The following is a 20,574-nucleotide window of genomic DNA, read 5'->3' as shown; positions in this document are numbered from 1 at the left end:
AATAATAATAATAATAATAATAATAATAAATATAAATCAATATAGTTCCCATATATGCCCAATCCTCTGTTAATAGGTTGGCAATTCTCTATTGAAAGCAGTAACATTTGATGGGTGCTTCTATGCTGTCAAAATATTATACATTTTCATCTCCATTGTATCTGATACATTTTAAAATGATCCCAGAGAGATATGTATGTGTGTGTGTGTGTGTGTATGTATATACAGACGTGCTCAAATTTGTTGGTACCCCTCCACAAAAAACGAAGAATGCACAATTTTCTCTGAAATAACTTGAAACTGACAAAAGTAATTGGCATCCACCATTGTTTATTCCATATTTAATAGAAATCAGACTGCTTTTGATTTTTTATTCAACATAATATTGCAAATAATAAAACAAATGAAAATGGCATGGACAAAAATGATGGGACCGCTAACCTAATATTTTGTTGCACAACCTTTAGAGGCAATCACTGCAATCAAACGTTTTCTGTAGCTCTCAATGAGACTTCTGCACCTGTTAACAGGTAGTTTGGCCCACACTTCCTGAGCAAACTGCTCCAGCTGTCTCAGGTTTGATGGATGCCTTCTCCAGACTGCAAGTTTCAGCTCTTTCCATAGATGTTCGATAGGATTCAGATCAGGACTCATAGAAGGCCACTTCAGAATAGTCCAATGTTTTGTTCTTATCCATTCTTGGGTGCTTTTAGCTGTGTGTTTTGGGTCATTATCCTGTTGGAGGACCCATGACCTGCAAATGAGACAGAGCTTTCTGACAGTACAGTACATTTCGCTCCAGAATGCCTTGATAGTCTTGAGATTTCATTGTGCCCTGCACAGATTCAAGGCACCTTGTGCCAGGCGCAGCAAAGCAGCCCCAAAACATAACCGAGCCTCCTCCATGTTTCACTGTAGGTATGGTGTTCTTTTCTTTGAAAGCTTCATTTTTTCGTCTGTGAACATAGAGGCCTACTTATATTACAGTTTGGAGAAAGCGCTGCGCTTCATGTAAAAAACATTGCAGTCACCTATAAGTGCATTATTTATATTATTATTATTTTGCTTGTTATGGGAGGAGTCTTACAGGAGTCATGCACAAAAAACACACATTATCATATAACAGACGTATACCAGCCAATTCAAGACGACACGGCCATCATGACAGTAAAAATAGACACAATGTAACGTTCTTACCTTTGTATAAGTTACTGATCAGATGTGTCGGCCATACAAAGAGCACAGCGTGTGGTTTTCACTAACTACTGTGCAGAATAAATGATTTTTTTTTCTTGTGTGGGTAAATATCGGGACGCGGGACAATTGCTAGGAAATCGGGACTGTCCCGACCATATAGGGACTGTTGGCATGTACTTATACATCTGTATATAGATCTGTCAGGCGTCCTCGGTCTGCAGAAAGCAGCAAGCGGAAAATAGCAGCATGCGCAGTGCGCCAAGTAGGAAAATGTGATAGTTAGCATACATTTATATAATTATAAAAGAACCTGAGATTCTCTAATATTTGCCGTTTTATAATAAATGTCATGGATGCCGTGCATAACAAACCAGTCATCACTTTTAACCACCCCTGCCACAACCCTGAAGGATTTTCTCCCTTCAGAATTATTAGACTGGAAAGTGCTGCCCTGGACTGGAACCCTTCTTTTGAAATGATTGCCTATCCCAGAATGCTCCCGTTTTGAATATTTCCGGCGGGTAACTGCGTCACTGTTTCCAAGGTTTCTAGTCTAAATTAGACTCTAACGTTTGTGTTATTCTATCTAAACCGAGCTGTAATAATGCTGGGGGATGAGATCCAAGCTAATAATCTGGTGTACAATCAATTACGGGATTTAATTCAGACCCAACAACGTGTCCTAGCCACAATCAGGGAGACGGTATGTGAGATTTTCATTGAAAAAAAAAAAAAAAACCATATACCGGTATGTCATTTCTTTTCTTGATCCTTCAATCCGGGATAGCATTCTTCTTTGAAATAGCCGCGTCACCTGAGCCTGTTTCTAGAGAGATCCATCTTTCCTGTTTTGTTACATATTTACACACAATTTTAAAATATGTTTAACTTGCGTTATGCGTTTGATCCATCTTCTATTATTAATACATGTTAATGTCCAAATACAATTTGTTTTAAGCATCACCATAATATAGTAATACGTATTTGGGTTAACATTATAACACGGACATGGCACAGTGTGTGTATACTGACTGTCCGTGATCGGTAAGCGTGTTTATTGCACACACACACACACACACACACTGACTGTCCGTGATCGGTAAGCGTGTTTATTGCACACACACACACACACTGACTGTCCGTGGTCGGTAAGCGTGCTTATTGCACACACACACACACTGACTGTCCGTGAGCGTGCTTATTGCACACACACACACACACACTGACTGTCCGTGATCGGTAAGCGTGTTTATTGCACAAACACACTGTGACTGTCCGTGATCGGTAAGCGTGTTTATTGCACACACACTGACTGTCTGTGATCGGTAAGCGTGTTTATTGCACACACACACTGACTGTCTGTGATCGGTAAGCGTGTTTATTGCACACACACACTGACTGTCCGTGATCGGTAAGCGTGTTCATTGCACACACACAAGTGGGATTCATACAGCTAAAAAATAAGTTGCATTGAAGTAGTGAACAGGGTTGCAAGTAACCCCAAACATATGTATTTTGTATTTATTTAACGTTATTCCAGTTGTATTGCATTTTAGTTTGACTCTTTTAGTGGTTCTATTTCTACAAATCACCTTTTTTAAAAAATGAAAACCAACTTTTTTCTCAGTTTGTGTTGATCAGACTCTGTACTGGTTTTGCTTTACTGGTTTCATTGTTTGTTTTTGTGCGTGTGTGCAGCGCTTTGGAATGCTTGTGGTCAGTGGTGGAGTCGACCCGCTTAAAGTAACGGAATGCCAATTGAATTATTGATTTTTCTAAAACAAATTATACGAATTCACGTTTTATTTGCACATTGAACTTGAGGTAACATATACTAGGTGAACTAATGCATGCGACTTTTAGTCCACTCCCCTTGATCAGTGCTTGTTTTGAAAGCATCTTAAGTTCTAGCGAGTAAATGTTGTCTTTGGTGGTTTGGTTATGTTTTGGCTGTTTTTTCTTTTTTTTTCTTTTCTGGCGCTCTGCATTCAATAAAATTGTACAAACGCTCAGTTATGTTTTATTGGTCATCAATTTAAGAACTGTATTGGTACAGTTATAATTGTTTATTTAATTGTTTTAAAAGACTGTCTGCTGTTCTGGACAATGGCATTTTACACTACATTCTGAATATCTTTTATTTATTTATGTATTTATGTATTTTTTTTTTTTTCCTGGACCTGCCGCATTTGATCTCATCAGATACAAAAAACAGCGGTTCTAGTATTGTAAGTTGTGAGGGGAAAAAAGCAAAGCAGATAAATAAATAAATAGTTTATAGCATTACTTACCAGTGTTGTTTTTTTAGTATTTTAGATAAATGTGTAGCACTTATTTATGCTTTTGTAATATATATTAAATCTTAAAAGCAAGGTAAGTCGTTAATTCCAAACCCCAGGTCTGCACTGACCGATATTATTTGTTTTTTTAGCAGACGTCTTTATCCAAGGCGATTTACAGAGACTAGGGTGTGTGAATTATGCATCAGCTGCAGAGTCACATAGAACTACGTCTCACCCGAAAGACGGAATACAAGGAGGTTAAGTGACTTGCTTAGGGTCACACAATGAGTCAGTGGCTGAGGTGGGATTTGAACGGGACCTCCTGGTTACAAGCCCTTTTCTTTAACCACTGGACCACACAGCCTGCCTATATAAAGCAGCTTTAAACCGCTGTTTATGGCAGTCACAGGATGCACTTCTGTTTCTTCGTCAGCATTTTTACTAAAACAAATTGTTAGCCTTCTTAAAGTATTACTGTAGTTTGTAATAGAAGTTCATAATGTTCTCTTCATTGCATCACAATGACGACTGACTGAACTCAGACAATTGTAATAGAGATCCTTTACTCTGCAAGCATTTAAAATATGCGCAGGTTATCAGAGTCCAATTCGGAGTGCACCATCAAAACTGATCCTTTGGAGGAGAAGGGCAAGACGTGCATATTGCAAGCCTTTTTATGTTAATATGCAACTTGCCAATATTGCCAAACTCGATGTTTTTCCACGTAGTCTCTTGAAGTTAACATTTGTAAAACAATAGCCAAACTGGACTTCTGCAACACTACATATGGTTATCAACATATTGTAAAAATAACATTCACAACATTCACTCACAGTGGAAAATAAAAACTCCAGATAATCAACCACAATGATGTATTTCTTAATTTGAACCCAGTTGTATAATTATGCAATTGCGTGCCGCAAAATGCTAAGTATTATATTAGCAGCAATGCCACCACTACAGGAATTTCCCAGTATGGAATTCCTTCTCAAACATTAGGATTGTGTTTCGTTTATATAAAACTACTCTTTTACAGATGATCACCAAAGAACGGGAATTGATACCAAAAGAACAATATGAAGAGGTTGTAAATGACCTTGAGGTAGGTGCTTTCTAAACTTTAATCTTAAAGTGCATGGTGCAAACAAAATGATTCCATAAACCTTACCAAATCTGCATTGCCATCATTGCACAGGGCTCGCTTCCTATATGATAAACCCACACTGTGGTGAAAAGTGAAGTAGACTTTAATGGTAATTTATTTAAAGAAAATGTATCCCTGCTTGGAGATTCAAAACTCTCTTCCTGTCAACACCAAGATGTATGAGCAAGGGCACCTCTATTCATCCCTGAACACCCATTCACTCCTGGGCAAGGGCACCTCCATTCATCCCTGAACACCATTCACTCCTGCGCAAGGGCACCTCCATTCATCCCTGAACACCCATTCACTCCTGGGCATCACTCAGACATACTAGTCTGTCAAAGTCATTTAACATGTCACTAAAGTTATCCTGAAAAGGCAATTTATCCTGCCATTACACTGTAAATTCCCATCCCGCCTGAAGAGCCAGTGTTGGGACCCTACCTGAACCTCACACCCACAGACTAGAGGTTGTATTGTTAACTGCAACATTTCAGTGCACTATCGGGTCCAATAGCTGCTGCACAGCAAGTGAAAGTGCAGTGTCTGGAAAATGAAAGGGCTGATGTAAGGATATGTTACATTAAATGTCACTTGCATTCAAAATTCCATCTTGTATAATGCATATTACGTAAAGAAAAGTTGTTATTAAAATCCGCTACCAAATCGTTATACGTATAGCAACTCTGCATGGTGCCGCTGCCGTGTATGGAGCAGGTGTACTAGTATCCAAAGCACTGGGGAGGGGGGGTACCTATAGCGGTTGTAGTGCTTCAGTAAAATATGTACTGAATATCTAGTGTACAAGACAGTGCAAGAGAAGTGTTATGGTAGAATATGTTTGAAACATGCAAAATACACACCAACACTAATAATTTTCATTTAAAAACCTGAGCGACTTCCACCCCTCCCCCTCCAGCTTGTGTTATCCAGCGGCAAAACTTTAATTTCTTCATTCGCCATCTCGACAGCAAAGCGTTGGATAGTATAAGCTGTATTGAAAGAAATGTCTCGAAACCCCTCTGAGTTTTGGCATTTTTTTGTTAAACGCCCAGACGATCAAAAAAAAAAAAGTTGAATGCAAACTGTGCAAGCAACTCGTGTCATGGAGGTATAACCAATCTCTGGAGTCACTTGACAATCGTAAGTTCATATTATTATTAGTAGTATTAATATTTTTAGTAGTAGTGAAATGTGACTGATAACCTGCTTGGAACGGTCACTGTTAAATAAAGCTTTGTTTTGCCTCAGTCCGCTGCAGTTGGTGCTGCTGCAAATGCAAGCTTACTGTATATATCACAAACATCTTCAATTACGTGTAAACAACATGCTTTTTTATTTTTATTTAAATGATAAAAACATGATTACTGTTATATATAATGTATTTACATGTTAATGTTTTAGGCTATTCCATTTATATGGATTACCCGTAAAATAGGATTTTCAATCAAATATAAACAAGTAGCTATGGTGACGTCACCAGTAAATTATGCAAATGAGTACCATCGAAGGTTCAAACCTTCTTCGGTAATGTGTTCCGAACCTTCAAAGGTCAAAATGTACACTTCGTTGCAGTCCTAGCGCCTTCTGCTCTGTGTACTCCTAACTCACCTCACCTCTAGGCTGTAAGTGCGTCTGTTAAATACCCCGATGCACAGGTGGCGCTCATTGCGACCCTCATTATCATGATTGCAGCTCGTAATTTGTGCGTGTTGAGTAATTTGCATTGCTCTTAAACTTACGTAGGCCACAGTACAAAATAATTGCCTGGCCGCTAGGCAATGTGGATTTTACAGCCCTACCCCTATCCTTGCAGCAGCCCAGAAATGATCTGCTATAAATGAAAGTTTTCCAGATTACAGCTTGTTTAGTGTTCCTTTAACATGTTTACAATTTGAAATGTTTTATTCAGCCTTTTTTGTACATCCACATATGTATATCTAAACTGTTGTCTTCCACTGTAGAATGAGAGACTCCAGCATGCTAAAACTCAAGCACTCCTCAACCAGGAATCTGAAAAGCTGCAGTTTGCCCTTGGAGAAATAGACATCCTCACAAACCAGATGCAAAGAGAAAAGAAGTCTTTTGAAAAAGTGTAAGGTTTTTATTTTCCCATGCTGTCATTTAAATAATTTTCCACCTTTTGCTGGGTAAATGAATGGGGGGGGGGTACTGCTCTGAGGGAACATTCTTGGACATTCCAAAAGTCTTGGCAACTCCTCCAGAAATTTCTGTTATTTCCCTTTAGATGCACAAGCATGTGAAAATATTTGAACAGATTAGTACATGTAATATGACAACATTGATTTCTGAAATTGCTAAAGGAGTTTATTTAAAATCATTTCTAAACCCAATAATAAATGAAATGCTTCACTGTGTAAACAATAGTATTGGTATTTGTTTATAATTTTATGCAGCAATATATCATTATTTATTTATGTATTTGTTTTCTTTCTTGTAACATTTTTATGTTTTATCTAGGCTTGCCAGTATTAAAAATAAAGCATTGAAGGAATCTACAAAAAATGACAAACTGAAAAGCAAATGCAACGGTAAGTTCTCTTCAAAACACTGCTGGTTGTCCGTATTCATACAGTTTGAAGTTCTGAATGCAACTCAGTCATTTTTACACACAGTTGCAGTGTCGCTTGCTTAACAGCATTTAAACACTGTCTTCACTTGTTTCTTTTAAAATGTTAGTTCAAACATAGTAGTGATTTAAAATAAAATACCTAATGCTCTTCCTTTACTTAAACATTATAGCGTCATGATTTATGGTTTCAACTTCGTTTTCATGTTAAACTCTGATTTTTAACCATTAATATCTCGGTCAAAACACATTTAAGAGAATTCCCGTCCCCCGTCTCCACTCGATACAGCCAGATAGGAGACTGTGTCATTAACTCGTTGAATGAGTCGTTTGAGCCACCACACTTAACATTCTGTTAATTGCAGTATTTACAGTTTTTTTACAGTTTAGAAATGTTTCCAGTAAGTGCAAACCACCAGCTAATGGGTTATTTAACATAAAAGACAATGTTGTTCTTTGTATTAACCTCAAAGTTAACTGCTTAATAAAATCAAAGTGTTCTGATCATTATTGCTTAATAAAATCAAAGTGTTCCATCCTTGATTGGGAGACCTGATCATTATTGCTTAATAAAATCAAAGTGTTCCATCCTTGATTGGGATACCTGATCATTATTGCTCATATGAAGTTTTCATTGTGTTGCTAAAGATTTCCACTGCATTTTCTTTGTTTAGTGGAACTTTTCCTTGTTAATGTTGCTAAGGTTTAAAATGTATTTTCTCACCTCTGCCATTGTCACTGCTTCTCTTATCATTGAATGCTACCCTGCCCATCACATCTCAGTATCTCTGCTAAAGACCTAACTAGGACGCAGCTGAGTTATGGATGGTCTGGTATTTGCTGACTCTTGTTGAATCAAGCTAAACCATAACTTTTTTTAACTAAGTTTTTTGTAATGAATTTTTTTCAATTTTATGGAAACATTCATTGAATTCCGATGAAACATTCATTTGTGAAAATGCTGTTCTAGCTTCTACTACTTTATAATGTCTGACACAGAGACATCGTTTTTTCTTTGTGTGCCATCATTTGAGCTTCTGTTTGTTACATGCATCATTAAAGGACACCTTGTGGTATTGCAGTGGTACTGTGTTACTTACCTAAAGAACCACCTGGGGGTGTGTCATACTGATCTGGGAAATGCTGTGCTTAACTTTGTGCTGTAATAATCCTCTTTCAGAAATGGAGTTCACAGTTCAAAAGCATGAGGATATTTTAATTAAGAAAGAGAACCAAATCAAGCAGCTTCACAACCAACTCACAAAGCACAAAACAACCTTGAAGTAAGTTATTAATATACATTCTATCAGGTTTGGAGTCGAGAGCAGGCCTTTCTGAGTTATTAATATGTATACATTATTCTATCAGGTTTGGAGTCAAGAGCAGCTCTATGTTATTAATATGTATACATTATTCTATCAGGTTTGGAGTCGAGAGCAGGTCTGTGTTATTAATATGTATACATTATTCTATCTGGTTTTGAATTGATAGCAGCACCAAAAGTTATTCCACTCTTTATTACCCATAGTTCTTGTTATGTTTTAGTTAGGATTTTTTTAAACACAAAAAAAACACACATTTTGACCAATATTGAAGATAAATAAAATAAATATTATTCACACATGGCTTTTAGAAACAGTTTTTAAAAGCAAAATGACCAAATAATTGTGATTGATTAGTTGGCTTTACCAGACTGACTTGCTTGAAGAATCCTAACTGCCGGACATGAAGTATTAACATTTTTTAAATCATGTGACAATGTGACCTATCAAGAGAAAGCTCAACAAAATCATAGAAACTGGGATTTGAAGCTCTTTATTCTTTAAGGTAAGGCAGGGGTTGTCAATTATTTATTGTGTAGATCTGGAATTGTTAATTCCAGCAAGATGAAGGTCCAGAGCACATTTTAACTGACCCCTAGCCCCATACACACAAACAAACACACACAACTACAATGATTACTCATGCTGCTGGTTTGAGAGGTCTTCACTTGCTTTAGACAGTAGGAGCTTTTTGGATATATATATTATATATATATATATATATATATATATATATATATATATATAATTCGTGACAAAGACCTTCTTTTTGTAGTAGTATTGCCACTTTCTGTGATCTTGACCGCTGTCTTCTTGTGTAAATGAGTCTGTGCAGACAACAGTATTTCAAGTTCAAACAGGGCGGTGCCTGTACTTTTATTGATAACAGCGTCCTCTGACAAGCGCTACACTGTGTGAAACAATAAACAAAACAAACCAAACAAAATCCTAACTCCCCTTTGGAGCCCTAAGTAAACCTTTTTTCAGTTCAAACTAAATACCGTTTACCGATACTTACACTAGTCTTCACAAAATATAATACCTTCTTTCTTTTTACAGTTTCCTGCAGCCCAATCTCCACCTTTTCCCAGCCAGGTCTCTCCTCAGGCCTTAGCCTTAACACAGACAATGACCAAACATTTTGACCTGCTTATATACCTGCCTGTCTAATTACCAGGCAGGTGTCCCTCATTAAATTAGAGCCATGTGTAAATCATCCTGGCTCACTCCTGTGGCATTCTGGGGGATGTAGTCCTGTACCAAACCCCTGGACTACATCTTTCCTCCCCCTACTTTGCCACTATATTTTATATATATATGCAGTGCCTTGCAAAAGTATTCAGACCCCTGACCAATTCTCTCATATTACTGAATTACAAATGGTACGTTGAATTTCGTTCTGTTTGATATTTTATTTTAAAACACTGAAACTCATAATCAATTATTGTAAGGTGACATTGGTTTTATGTTGGGAAATATTTTTAAGAAAAATAAAAAAACTGAAATATCTTGCTTCCATAAGTATTCAACCCCTGTGCTGTGGAAGCTCCCAGTTTACACCGATGAAAGAAATTGCCCTAATGAGGACACAATTACCTTACCATTGGCCTCCACCTGTGAACCATTAAAGCTGCTGTCACATTTTCTGGATAAAAACCCTGCTGTTGAAGGATCATTGGTCAGGCTGTGAATCTGAAGGAAAATGAAGACCAAAGAGCATTCTACAGAAGTTAGAGATAAAGTAATACAAATGCATAGATTAGGGAAAGGGTGTTTGGATATCCCAGTGAGCACAGTTAGATCAATAATCAGGAAGTGGAAGCTGCATCACACCACCCAGGCACTGCCAAGAAAAGACCGTCCCTCAAAACGAAGCGCTCAAACAAGAAGGAGACTTGTGAGAGAAGCCACAGAGAGGCTTTGAAGCAATCACTTTGAAGGAACTACAGAGTGCAGTGGCTGGGAGTGGAGTAATGGTGCACCAGTCAACCATATCAAGAGCTCTGCATAACACTGGCCTGTATGGGAGGGTGGCAAGAAAGAAGCCGTTACTCAAAAAGTACCATCTGAAAGCACGTCTGGAGTTTGCCAGAATGCATGAGAGTGACCCAGCTGCGGTGTGGGAAAAGGTTTTGTGGTCAGATGAGACCAAGATAGAGCTTTTTGGCCAAAACTCAAAGCGCTATGTGTGGCGCAAACCTAACACTGCCCATGCCTCAAGACACACCATCCCTACATTGAAGTATGGTGGTGGCAGCATCATGCTGTGGGGATGCTTTTTATCAGCAGGGACTGGGCATCTTGTTAAAATTGAAGGAAGAATGGATGGAGCAAAATACAGGGAAATACTGCAAGAGAACCTGCTTCAGTCCGCTAAAAAACTGAAGCTTGGGAGGAAATTCCCCTTTCAGCAGGACAATGATCCCAAGCACAAGGCCAAAGCAACATTGGAGTGGCTCAAGAACAAAAAGGTGAATGTCCTACAGTGGCCCAGTCAAAGTCCTGATCTCAATCCCATTGAGACGCTTGTGGCACTATTTGAAAATTGCGGTCCACAAGTGTCGTCCAACCAACCTGAACAACCTGGAGCAAATCTGCCAAGAAGAATGGGCCAAAATCACTCCGACACTGTGTGCAAAGCTGGTACATATTTACCCCAAAAGACTTAAAGCTGTTATTGCAGCGAAAGGTGGCTCTACCAAATATTAATGTGTGGGGGTTGAATACTTATGCAAGCAAGATATTTCAGTTTTTTATTTTTCTTAAAAATATTTCCCAACATAAAACCAATGTCACCTTACAATAATTGATTTTGAGTTTCAGTGTTTTAAAACAAAATATCAAACAGAACGAAATTTCAATGTACCATTTGTAATCCAGTAATATGAGATAATTGGTCAGGGGTCTGAATACTTTTGCATGGCACTGTATGTATATATATATATATATTTGTTAGTGGTGCAGTCGGCACCCTAATTTTGTATTAGTTTATCGTATAGACATTTATCAACGATAATCGATGCATACACATTTTATTTTTCAAAATAAAGAACAAACATTAGTTTTTTTAACAGAAGATCCAATAACTAAAAACACCATTGTGCATAATAGTTGAACAAAAAGACACAACTTATATTCAATTTGGAACACTTCCAATTATAAAAAATGAAATACGAAGGACTTGAGTTTATGTCCAAATGAATTAATCTCGCAAGTCCTGACTAGTTTAACTATTGTGCTAAATTCAGCTTCTTTTTATATAATATTGCCATATAATCCAAACACAACATGCTTTGAAACATCATGAATGAAACTGTTGTCTACAGAGGTGTCCAAGCACCCTGAAGTGTTTGATCTCTCCCATATTTCATACAAGGACAAATCAATTAGTGTTTTGTATTTGCCGATACACTGATGTCACAATATGATAAGTAGGATACATACATGTTTCATTAACGTCTAGTTTCACAAACCCTGATTAACTCTGTGTTTGGACTACCTTACCTAAGTTAACAAAGTAGTTAGTGCTAATTGGCGTCTAGTGAAACCAGCCAAGTGTTACTGTGTAAAGTATATCGTATGTCCTCTGTGAAAATGAAGAAATACAAAATTAAGATCGATATAAGTAAACAAGCCTGAACATGTCATATACATTAGTTTAAGCAATACACATCTGTTTACAAAAGGGTATGATCAATATTTTCCTCTGTCTTGTCGGTTTGCCTATGTGTCTGTCCACACTTTCTGTATCCCACCAGTGATCAGATTTGAATACACTGTTATACATATGGGTATGAACTTGCTTCAGTAAAGATGTTATCTGTGTGAATTGTGATTGCAGTATATTTGTTGTGTTGCTTCAGTAAAGATGCTGTCTGTTGTCTGTGTGAATTGTGATTGCAGTGTATATGTTGTATTGCTTCAGTAAAGATGCTGTCTTGTCTGTGTGAATTGTGATTGCAGTGTATGTTGTGTTGCTTCAGTAAAGATGCTGTCTGTTGTCTGTGTGAATTGTGATTGCAGTGTATGTTGTGTTGCTTCAGTAAAGATGCTGTCTGTTGTCTGTGTGAATTGTGATTGCAGTGTATATGTTGTATTGCTTCAGTAAAGATGCTGTCTTGTCTGTGTGAATTGTGATTGCAGTGTATATGTTGTATTGCTTCAGTAAAGATGCTGTCTGTTGTCTGTGTGAATTGTGATTGCAGTGTATATGTTGTATTGCTTCAGTAAAGATGCTGTCTTGTCTGTGTGAATTGTGATTGCAGTGTATATGTTGTATTGCTTCAGTAAAGATGCTGTCTTGTCTGTGTGAATTGTGATTGCAGTGTATATGTTGTATTGCTTCAGTAAAGATGCTGTCTGTTGTCTGTGTGAATTGTGATTGCAGTGTATATGTTGTATTGCTTCAGTAAAGATGCTGTCTGTTGTCTGTGTGAATTGTGATTGCAGTGTACAGTGCCTTGCGAAAGTATTCGGCCCCCTTGAACATTGCGACCTTTTGCCACATTTCAGGCTTCAAACATAAAGATATGAAACTGTAATTTTTTGTGAAGAATCAACAACAAGTGGGACACAATCATGAAGTGGAACGAAATTTATTGGATATTTCAAACTTTTTTAACAAATAAAAAACTGAAAAATGGGGCGTGCAAAATTATTCAGCCCCTTAAGTTAATACTTTGTAGCGCCACCTTTTGCTGCGATTACAGCTGTAAGTCGCTTGGGGTATGTCTCTAACAGTTTTGCACATCGAGAGACTGAAATTTTTGCCCATTCCTCCTTGCAAAACAGCTCGAGCTCAGTGAGGTTGGATGGAGAGCATTTGTGAACAGCAGTTTTCAGTTCTTTCCACAGATTCTCGATTGGATTCAGGTCTGGACTTTGACTTGGCCATTCTAACACCTGGATATGTTTATTTGTGAACCATTCCATTGCAGATTTTGCTTTATGTTTTGGATCATTGTCTTGTTGGAAGACAAATCTCCGTCCCAGTCTCAGGTCTTTTGCAGACTCCATCAGGTTTTCTTCCAGAATGGTCCTGTATTTGGTTCCATCCATCTTCCCATCAATTTTAACCATCTTCCCTGTCCCTGCTGAAGAAAAGCAGGCCCAAACCATGATGCTGCCACCACCATGTTTGACAGTGGGGATGGTGTGTTCAGGGTGATGAGCTGTGTTGCTTTTATGCCAAACATAACGTTTTGCATTGTTGCCAAAAAGTTTGATTTTGGTTTCATCTGACCAGAGCACCTTCTTCCACATGTTTGGTGTGTCTCCCAGGTGGCTTGTGGCAAACTGTAAACGACACTTTTTATGGATATCTTTAAGAAATGGCTTTCTTCTTGCCACTCTTCCATAAAGGCCAGATTTGTGCAGTATACGACTGATTGTTGTCCTATGGACAGAGTCTCCCACCTCAGCTGTAGATCTCTGCAGTTCATCCAGAGTGATCATGGGCCTCTTGGCTGCATCTCTGATCAGTCTTCTCCTTGTATGAGCTGAAAGTTTAGAGGGACTGCCAGGTCTTGGTAGATTTGCAGTGGTCTGATACTCCTTCCATTTCAATATTATCGCTTGCACAGTGCTCCTTGGGATGTTTAAAGCTTGGGAAATCTTTTTGTATCCAAATCCGGCTTTAAACTTCTCCACAACAGTATCTCGGACCTGCCTGGTGTGTTCCTTGTTCTTCATGATGCTCTCTGCGCTTTAAACAGACCTCTGAGACTATCACAGTGCAGGCGCATTTATACGGAGACTTGATTACACACAGGTGGATTCTATTTATCATCATTAGTCATTTAGGTCAACATTGGATCATTCAGAGATCCTCACTGAACTTCTGGAGAGAGTTTGCTGCACTGAAAGTAAAGGGGCTGAATAATTTTGCACGCCCAATTTTTCAGTTTTTTATTTGTTAAAAAAGTTTGAAATATCCAATAAATTTCGTTCCACTTCATGATTGTGTCCCACTTGTTGTTGATTCTTCACAAAAATTACAGTTTCATATCTTTGTTTGAAGCCTGAAATGTGGCAAAAGGTCGCAAAGTTCAAGGGGGCCGAATACTTTCGCAAGGCACTGTATATGTTGTATTGCTTCAGTAAAGATGCTGTCTTGTCTGTGTGAATTGTGATTGCAGTGTATTTGTTTTGTTGCATTTCTTCAGACTCCAGCTGACTGATGTTGAGATCCAGAGGAAGCAGGAAGCTTACATTGCAGAAGCGCTTCAGAAGAAGCAGAGAACAGCAGGGCACTGGACCAGCGGCTCCTCTTCATATGACACGGCTGTATAATAGCTAGAAACAGACGTCTTGTACACAGACTGGAGCGCCTTCTGTTTCCCTTTATAGGGTACCAACAAAGCCTTTCAAACATGCAGCAGAATATGTGAACCAGACATGTAACAGGAGAGTAAAGGAATAACAAAATCTACAGCAAAAATAAAGACTTGCATGAAAGTTATGAAAATTAGAGGTACGTATCTTTTTAAAGCCTTGCTCATTACATGTTTAAGGCAAACTTGTATTGATTTAAACTTGAAAAAGTAGAATTGTAAAACAGGTTTTGATCCCTCTCCATCAAAATCTAGACAATGGTACAGCATTTTCACTTTGTCCTTTAACACCGTACTTACTTGTAAGAGATCCCAATGATTCAGCAAAGACAACATGACTAGGTAACCCATTCCATACCCTCACCACCCTCCTTCCCTCTGTCCTAAGTCTACCTCCACTAGATTGGCACTGGTTTCCTTATAACCACTTGTATTTGATTGTACAGATGTTTATGTTTGATTGTATATAGTGTAAAGAGTCATGCCAAACATGACATCACTCCTCCTGTCCAATAAGCATTGGGAGGATTGCTGTAGCCAGTAGAAACTGGAGACATGGGGAGATGAGATTCAGTCAAAATGAAAAGAAAATGTGGAAAACAAAAACCAAGAGCAATGCAATGAGGGCCTTGTTAAAATGCTGCTCCACTATGTGGAGGGAAGACATGCATGGGTTATTCCAGCTCGAAAGGTAATCAATCCCCTAATAGTATCATTTACACTCTCTGCAAATAGCAGCTTCAAAAAATAACCCCAGTTGATACACATCAAGCACCATGATTATGTAGTTCAAAAATGAATACACCCCAACCTTACACACATTTTAAACATTGGACCTTTATTGCTTAGTCATTGTTTTTGTGTTGTGCAAACCTGCTGTCATACTAATCATGTCCTATATTAAGAGACTCGTGATGTAACATCTTTCACTGTCTTAATGTCATTAGAGGTGAAAGAAAAACCTTTCAAATGTATCAGAAATGAATGAATAAATGATTCAATGTTTTTTTTTTTTTTCTTGTTTGTATTACATGCTGGTGCCAATGTATCCTGTCTTGTATTTTTTTTAATCTAATAAAAGAGAAATAGAAGATACAGCACACACAGTCATTGACTACTGTGAGAGTAATAACTACTGATACATATACAGGATGTGTATATGGAATAGAAGATACAGCACACACAGTCATTGAGTACTGTGAGAGTAATAACTACTGATACACATACAGGATGTGTATATGGAATAGAAGATACAGCACACACAGTCATTGAGTACTGTGAGAGTAATAACTACTGATGCACATACAGGATGTGTATATGGAATAGAAGATACAGCACACACAGTCATTGAGTACTGTGAGAGTAATAACTACTGATGCACATACAGGATGTGTATATGGAATAGAAGATACAGCACACACAGTCATTGACTACTGTGAGAGTAATAACTACTGATACACATACAGGATGTGTATATGGAATAGAAGATACAGCACACACAGTCATTGAGTACTGTGAGAGTAATAACTACTGATGCACATACAGGATGTGTATATGGAATAGAAGATACAGCACACACAGTCATTGAGTACTGTGAGAGTAATAACTACTGATACACATACAGGATGTGTATATGGAATAGAAGATACAGCACACACAGTCATTGAGTACTGTGAGAGTAATAACTACTGATGCACATACAGGATGTGTATATGGAATAGAAGATACAGCACACACAGTCATTGAGTACTGTGAGAGTAATAACTACTGATACACATACAGGATGTGTATATGGAATAGAAGATACAGCACACACAGTCATTGACTACTGTGAGAGTAATAACTACTGATGCACATACAGGATGTGTATATGGAATAGAAGATACAGCACATACAGTCATTGAGTACTGTGAGAGTAATAACTACTGATACACATACAGGATGTTTGTATTTAGAAGTTTTTACTTCACATTTGAATTGAAGTACACTGTAGCACAGTTTTCAGAGGAAGGATACATTAAAAATACAGCTACCAGTCTGGAAGCTATCTTGTAGCAGCTTGTTGTAGATTTTGGTTTTTGTTGTTTCATGTTTTTAAAGGTAGTGTAAGAGTTTGCTGTTTGAGAACTGGGGATGTTGACTTGGAAGTTCCTCAGTGTGGTACACAACTTGGTTGGCCAAACACATTTTAGTGTTTTAATCTGCAACAACACTTGTGATGATATCTGCCCCTTTATCAGTACTGCCCTTATAAGAGTTTACCCCGGTAAATGTGTTGCGTTACCCATGCTTTTACAATGGTTATACTGTGTATTTACCATAATTTATCATGGTTTGCATTGTTTTTTAAATATGCTTTTTTATACCTCTTTGTACTTTACAACGCTTGCTTATGATGATTTGCTTCCACTATGCTTTATTACTTGTTGCTGTGATTTTACTATGGGAGACATACAGTGCCTTGCGAAAGTATTCGGCCCCCTTGAACTTTGCGACCTTTTGCCACATTTCAGGCTTCAAACATAAAGATATGAAACTGTAATTTTTTGTGAAGAATCAACAACAAGTGGGACACAATCATGAAGTGGAACGAAATTTATTGGATATTTCAAACTTTTTTAACAAATAAAAAACTGAAAAATTGGGCGTGCAAAATTATTCAGCCCCTTTACTTTCAGTGCAGCAAACTCTCTCCAGAAGTTCAGTGAGGATCTCTGAATGATCCAATGTTGACCTAAATGACTAATGATGATAAATAGAATCCACCTGTGTGTAATCAAGTCTCCGTATAAATGCACCTGCACTGTGATAGTCTCAGAGGTCCGTTTAAAGCGCAGAGAGCATCATGAAGAACAAGGAACACACCAGGCAGGTCCGAGATACTGTTGTGGAGAAGTTTAAAGCCGGATTTGGATACAAAAAGATTTCCCAAGCTTTAAACATACCAAGGAGCACCGTGCAAGCGATAATATTGAAATGGAAGGAGTATCAGACCACTGCAAATCTACCAAGACCTGGCCGTCCCTCTAAACTTTCAGCTCATACAAGGAGAAGACTGATCAGAGATGCAGCCAAGAGGCCCATGATCACTCTGGATGAACTGCAGAGATCTACAGCTGAGGTGGGAGACTCTGTCCATAGGACAACAATCAGTCGTATACTGCACAAATCTGGCCTTTATGGAAGAGTGGCAAGAAGAAAGCCATTTCTTAAAGATATCCATAAAAAGTGTTGTTTACAGTTTGCCACAAGCCACCTGGGAGACACACCAAACATGTGGAAGAAGGTGCTCTGGTCAGATGAAACCAAAATCGAACTTTTTGGCAACAATGCAAAACGTTATGTTTGGCGTAAAAGCAACACAGCTCATCACCCTGAACACACCATCCCCACTGTCAAACATGGTGGTGGCAGCATCATGGTTTGGGCCTGCTTTTCTTCAGCAGGGACAGGGAAGATGGTTAAAATTGATGGGAAGATGGATGGAGCCAAATACAGGACCATTCTGGAAGAAAACCTGATGGAGTCTGCAAAAGACCTGAGACTGGGACGGAGATTTGTCTTCCAACAAGACAATGATCCAAAACATAAAGCAAAATCTACAATGGAATGGTTCACAAATAAACATATCCAGGTGTTAGAATGGCCAAGTCAAAGTCCAGACCTGAATCCAATCGAGAATCTGTGGAAAGAACTGAAAACTGCTGTTCACAAATGCTCTCCATCCAACCTCACTGAGCTCGAGCTGTTTTGCAAGGAGGAATGGGCAAAAATGTCAGTCTCTCGATGTGCAAAACTGATAGAGACATATCCCAAGCGACTTACAGCTGTAATCGCAGCAAAAGGTGGCGCTACAAAGTATTAACTTAAGGGGGCTGAATAATTTTGCACGCCCAATTTTTCAGTTTTTTATTTGTTAAAAAAGTTTGAAATATCCAATAAATTTCGCTCCACTTCATGATTGTGTCCCACTTGTTGTTGATTCTTCACAAAAAATTACAGTTTCATATCTTTATGTTTGAAGCCTGAAATGTGGCAAAAGGTCGCAAAGTTCAAGGGGGCCAAATACTTTCGCAAGGCACTGTATAAGGGTGCCGGTGCAAAAACTCTGTCCCTGCTGGAGAATAGTGTTGGAGAGTAACCTGAGCAGATCCACAGTAGGCTGTATGTATGCAGGCCTTACCTGATATAGGGGAGAAAGGCCCTATGCCAACGTACCTGTATGTATACATGCAGTTACTGCTACTATTGAGAAACCCAGTTATGTGGAACCTGCTACTTGTATAAAGCCAGTAAGTGTGTTTCACTTGAAGCACACGTGGCTGTATCATGGACCTCGGACTGATGGGCCCGCTGCGGGAGCAGCACAGACTGCACCCTGTGCTGAAGAGAGGAAAGCATAAACACCGGCAGACATTCAAAACCAGGGCACTCCACTCATGCCTCAGAATGTGCACAATGCACTGAGACTTTCTCCTGCATTGTTGACTGTGTGCTAGCTATCCCAGGGCGACCAATGGCCAGTGCAACCCACAGTCCCCTATAGGGGTCAAGTCAACCCACAGTCCCCTATAGGGGTCAAATCAACCCATAGTCCCCTATAGGGGTCAAGTCAACCCACAGTCCCCTATAGGGGTCAAATCAACCCATAGTCCCCTATAGGGGTCAAGTCAACCCACAGTCCACTTTAGGGGTTAAACCAGTCTGCATACCTAACATTCTGGATACTTTCACCGTCATTGCCCTGCTGTCTGGTGTTTATCCTTTCAGAGGGTTCGTGATGGATACTTTCACCGTCATTGCTGTGCTGTCTGGTGTTTATCCTTTCAGAGGGGTCGTGATGGATACTTTCACCTTCATTGCCCTGCTGTCTGGTGTTTATCCTTTCAGAGCGGTCGTGATGGATACTTTCACCTTCATTACCCTGCTGTCTGGTGTTTATCCTTTCAGAGGGTTCGTGATGGATACTTTCACCTTCATTGCTGTGCTGTCTGGTGTTTATCCTTTCAGAGCAGTCGTGATGGATACTTTCACCGTCATTGCCCTGCTGTCTGGTGTTTATCCTTTCAGAGGGGTCGTGATGGATACTTTCACCTTCATTGCTGTGCTGTCTGGTGTTTAATCCTTTCAGAGCGGTCGTGATGGATACTTTCACCTTCATTGCTGTGCTGTCTGGTGTTTAATCCTTTCAGAGCGGTCGTGATGGATACTTTCACCTTCATTGCTGTGCTGTCTGGTGTTTAATCCTTTCAGAGCGGTCGTGATGGATACTTTCACCTTCATTGCTGTGCTGTCTGGTGTTTAATCCTTTCAGAGCGGTCGTGATGGATACTTTCACCTTCATTGCTGTGCTGTCTGGTGTTTAATCCTTTCAGAGGGGTCGTGATGGATACTTTCACCTTCATTGCTGTGCTGTCTGGTGTTTAATCCTTTCAGAGGGGTCGTGATGGATACTTTCACCTTCATTGCTGTGCTGTCTGGTGTTTATCCTTTCAGAGGGGTCGTGATGGATACTTTCACCTTCATTGCTGTGCTGTCTGGTGTTTAATCCTTTCAGAGGGGTCGTGATGGATACTTTCACCTTCATTGCTGTGCTGTCTGGTGTTTATCCTTTCAGAGCAGTCGTGATGGATACTTTCACCTTCATTGCTGTGCTGTCTGGTGTTTAATCCTTTCAGAGGGGTCGTGATGGATACTTTCACCTTCA

At 39.0% G+C, this 20,574-nt stretch overlaps 1 protein-coding gene and 1 long non-coding RNA gene across 2 annotated transcripts; one reads left to right on the top strand and one right to left on the bottom strand.

Annotated features, from left to right (window-relative positions):
- Window positions 1–313: 313 nt before the first annotated feature.
- Window positions 314–1,654, bottom strand: LOC131699585 (uncharacterized). Its single transcript, XR_009308201.1, has 2 exons — window positions 1,198–1,654; window positions 314–754 (listed from the first exon to the last, which is right to left on the bottom strand). It is a non-coding gene; the product is annotated as an uncharacterized LOC131699585 (long non-coding RNA).
- Window position 1,655: 1 nt separating this feature from the next.
- Window positions 1,656–15,960, top strand: LOC117413496 (spermatogenesis-associated protein 24-like). Its single transcript, XM_034022726.3, has 6 exons — window positions 1,656–1,900; window positions 4,516–4,581; window positions 6,588–6,718; window positions 7,105–7,175; window positions 8,394–8,496; window positions 14,700–15,960. Exons 1-6 carry the CDS (start codon window positions 1,802–1,804, stop codon window positions 14,824–14,826), a joined length of 597 nt encoding a protein of 198 aa, XP_033878617.1. The 5' UTR covers window positions 1,656–1,801; the 3' UTR covers window positions 14,827–15,960.
- Window positions 15,961–20,574: the final 4,614 nt, after the last annotated feature.

The sequence above is a fragment of the Acipenser ruthenus genome, chromosome 23 (assembly GCF_902713425.1).
Source record: "Acipenser ruthenus chromosome 23, fAciRut3.2 maternal haplotype, whole genome shotgun sequence".
Classification (NCBI taxonomy): Eukaryota; Metazoa; Chordata; class Actinopteri; order Acipenseriformes; family Acipenseridae; genus Acipenser; species Acipenser ruthenus.
This window is presented reverse-complemented; position numbering and strand designations above follow the sequence as displayed.

Bases quoted from the DNA above. Each gene is read 5' to 3' on its own strand.
- LOC117413496 (XM_034022726.3), top strand. From the start codon at position 1,802: ATGCTGGGGGATGAGATCCAAGCTAATAATCTGGTGTACAATCAATTA. The intron at 6,719-7,104 runs GTAAGGTTTTTA...TGTTTTATCTAG, and splicing joins AAGAAGTCTTTTGAAAAAGT to GCTTGCCAGTATTAAAAATA. The intron at 7,176-8,393 runs GTAAGTTCTCTT...ATCCTCTTTCAG, and splicing joins ACTGAAAAGCAAATGCAACG to AAATGGAGTTCACAGTTCAA.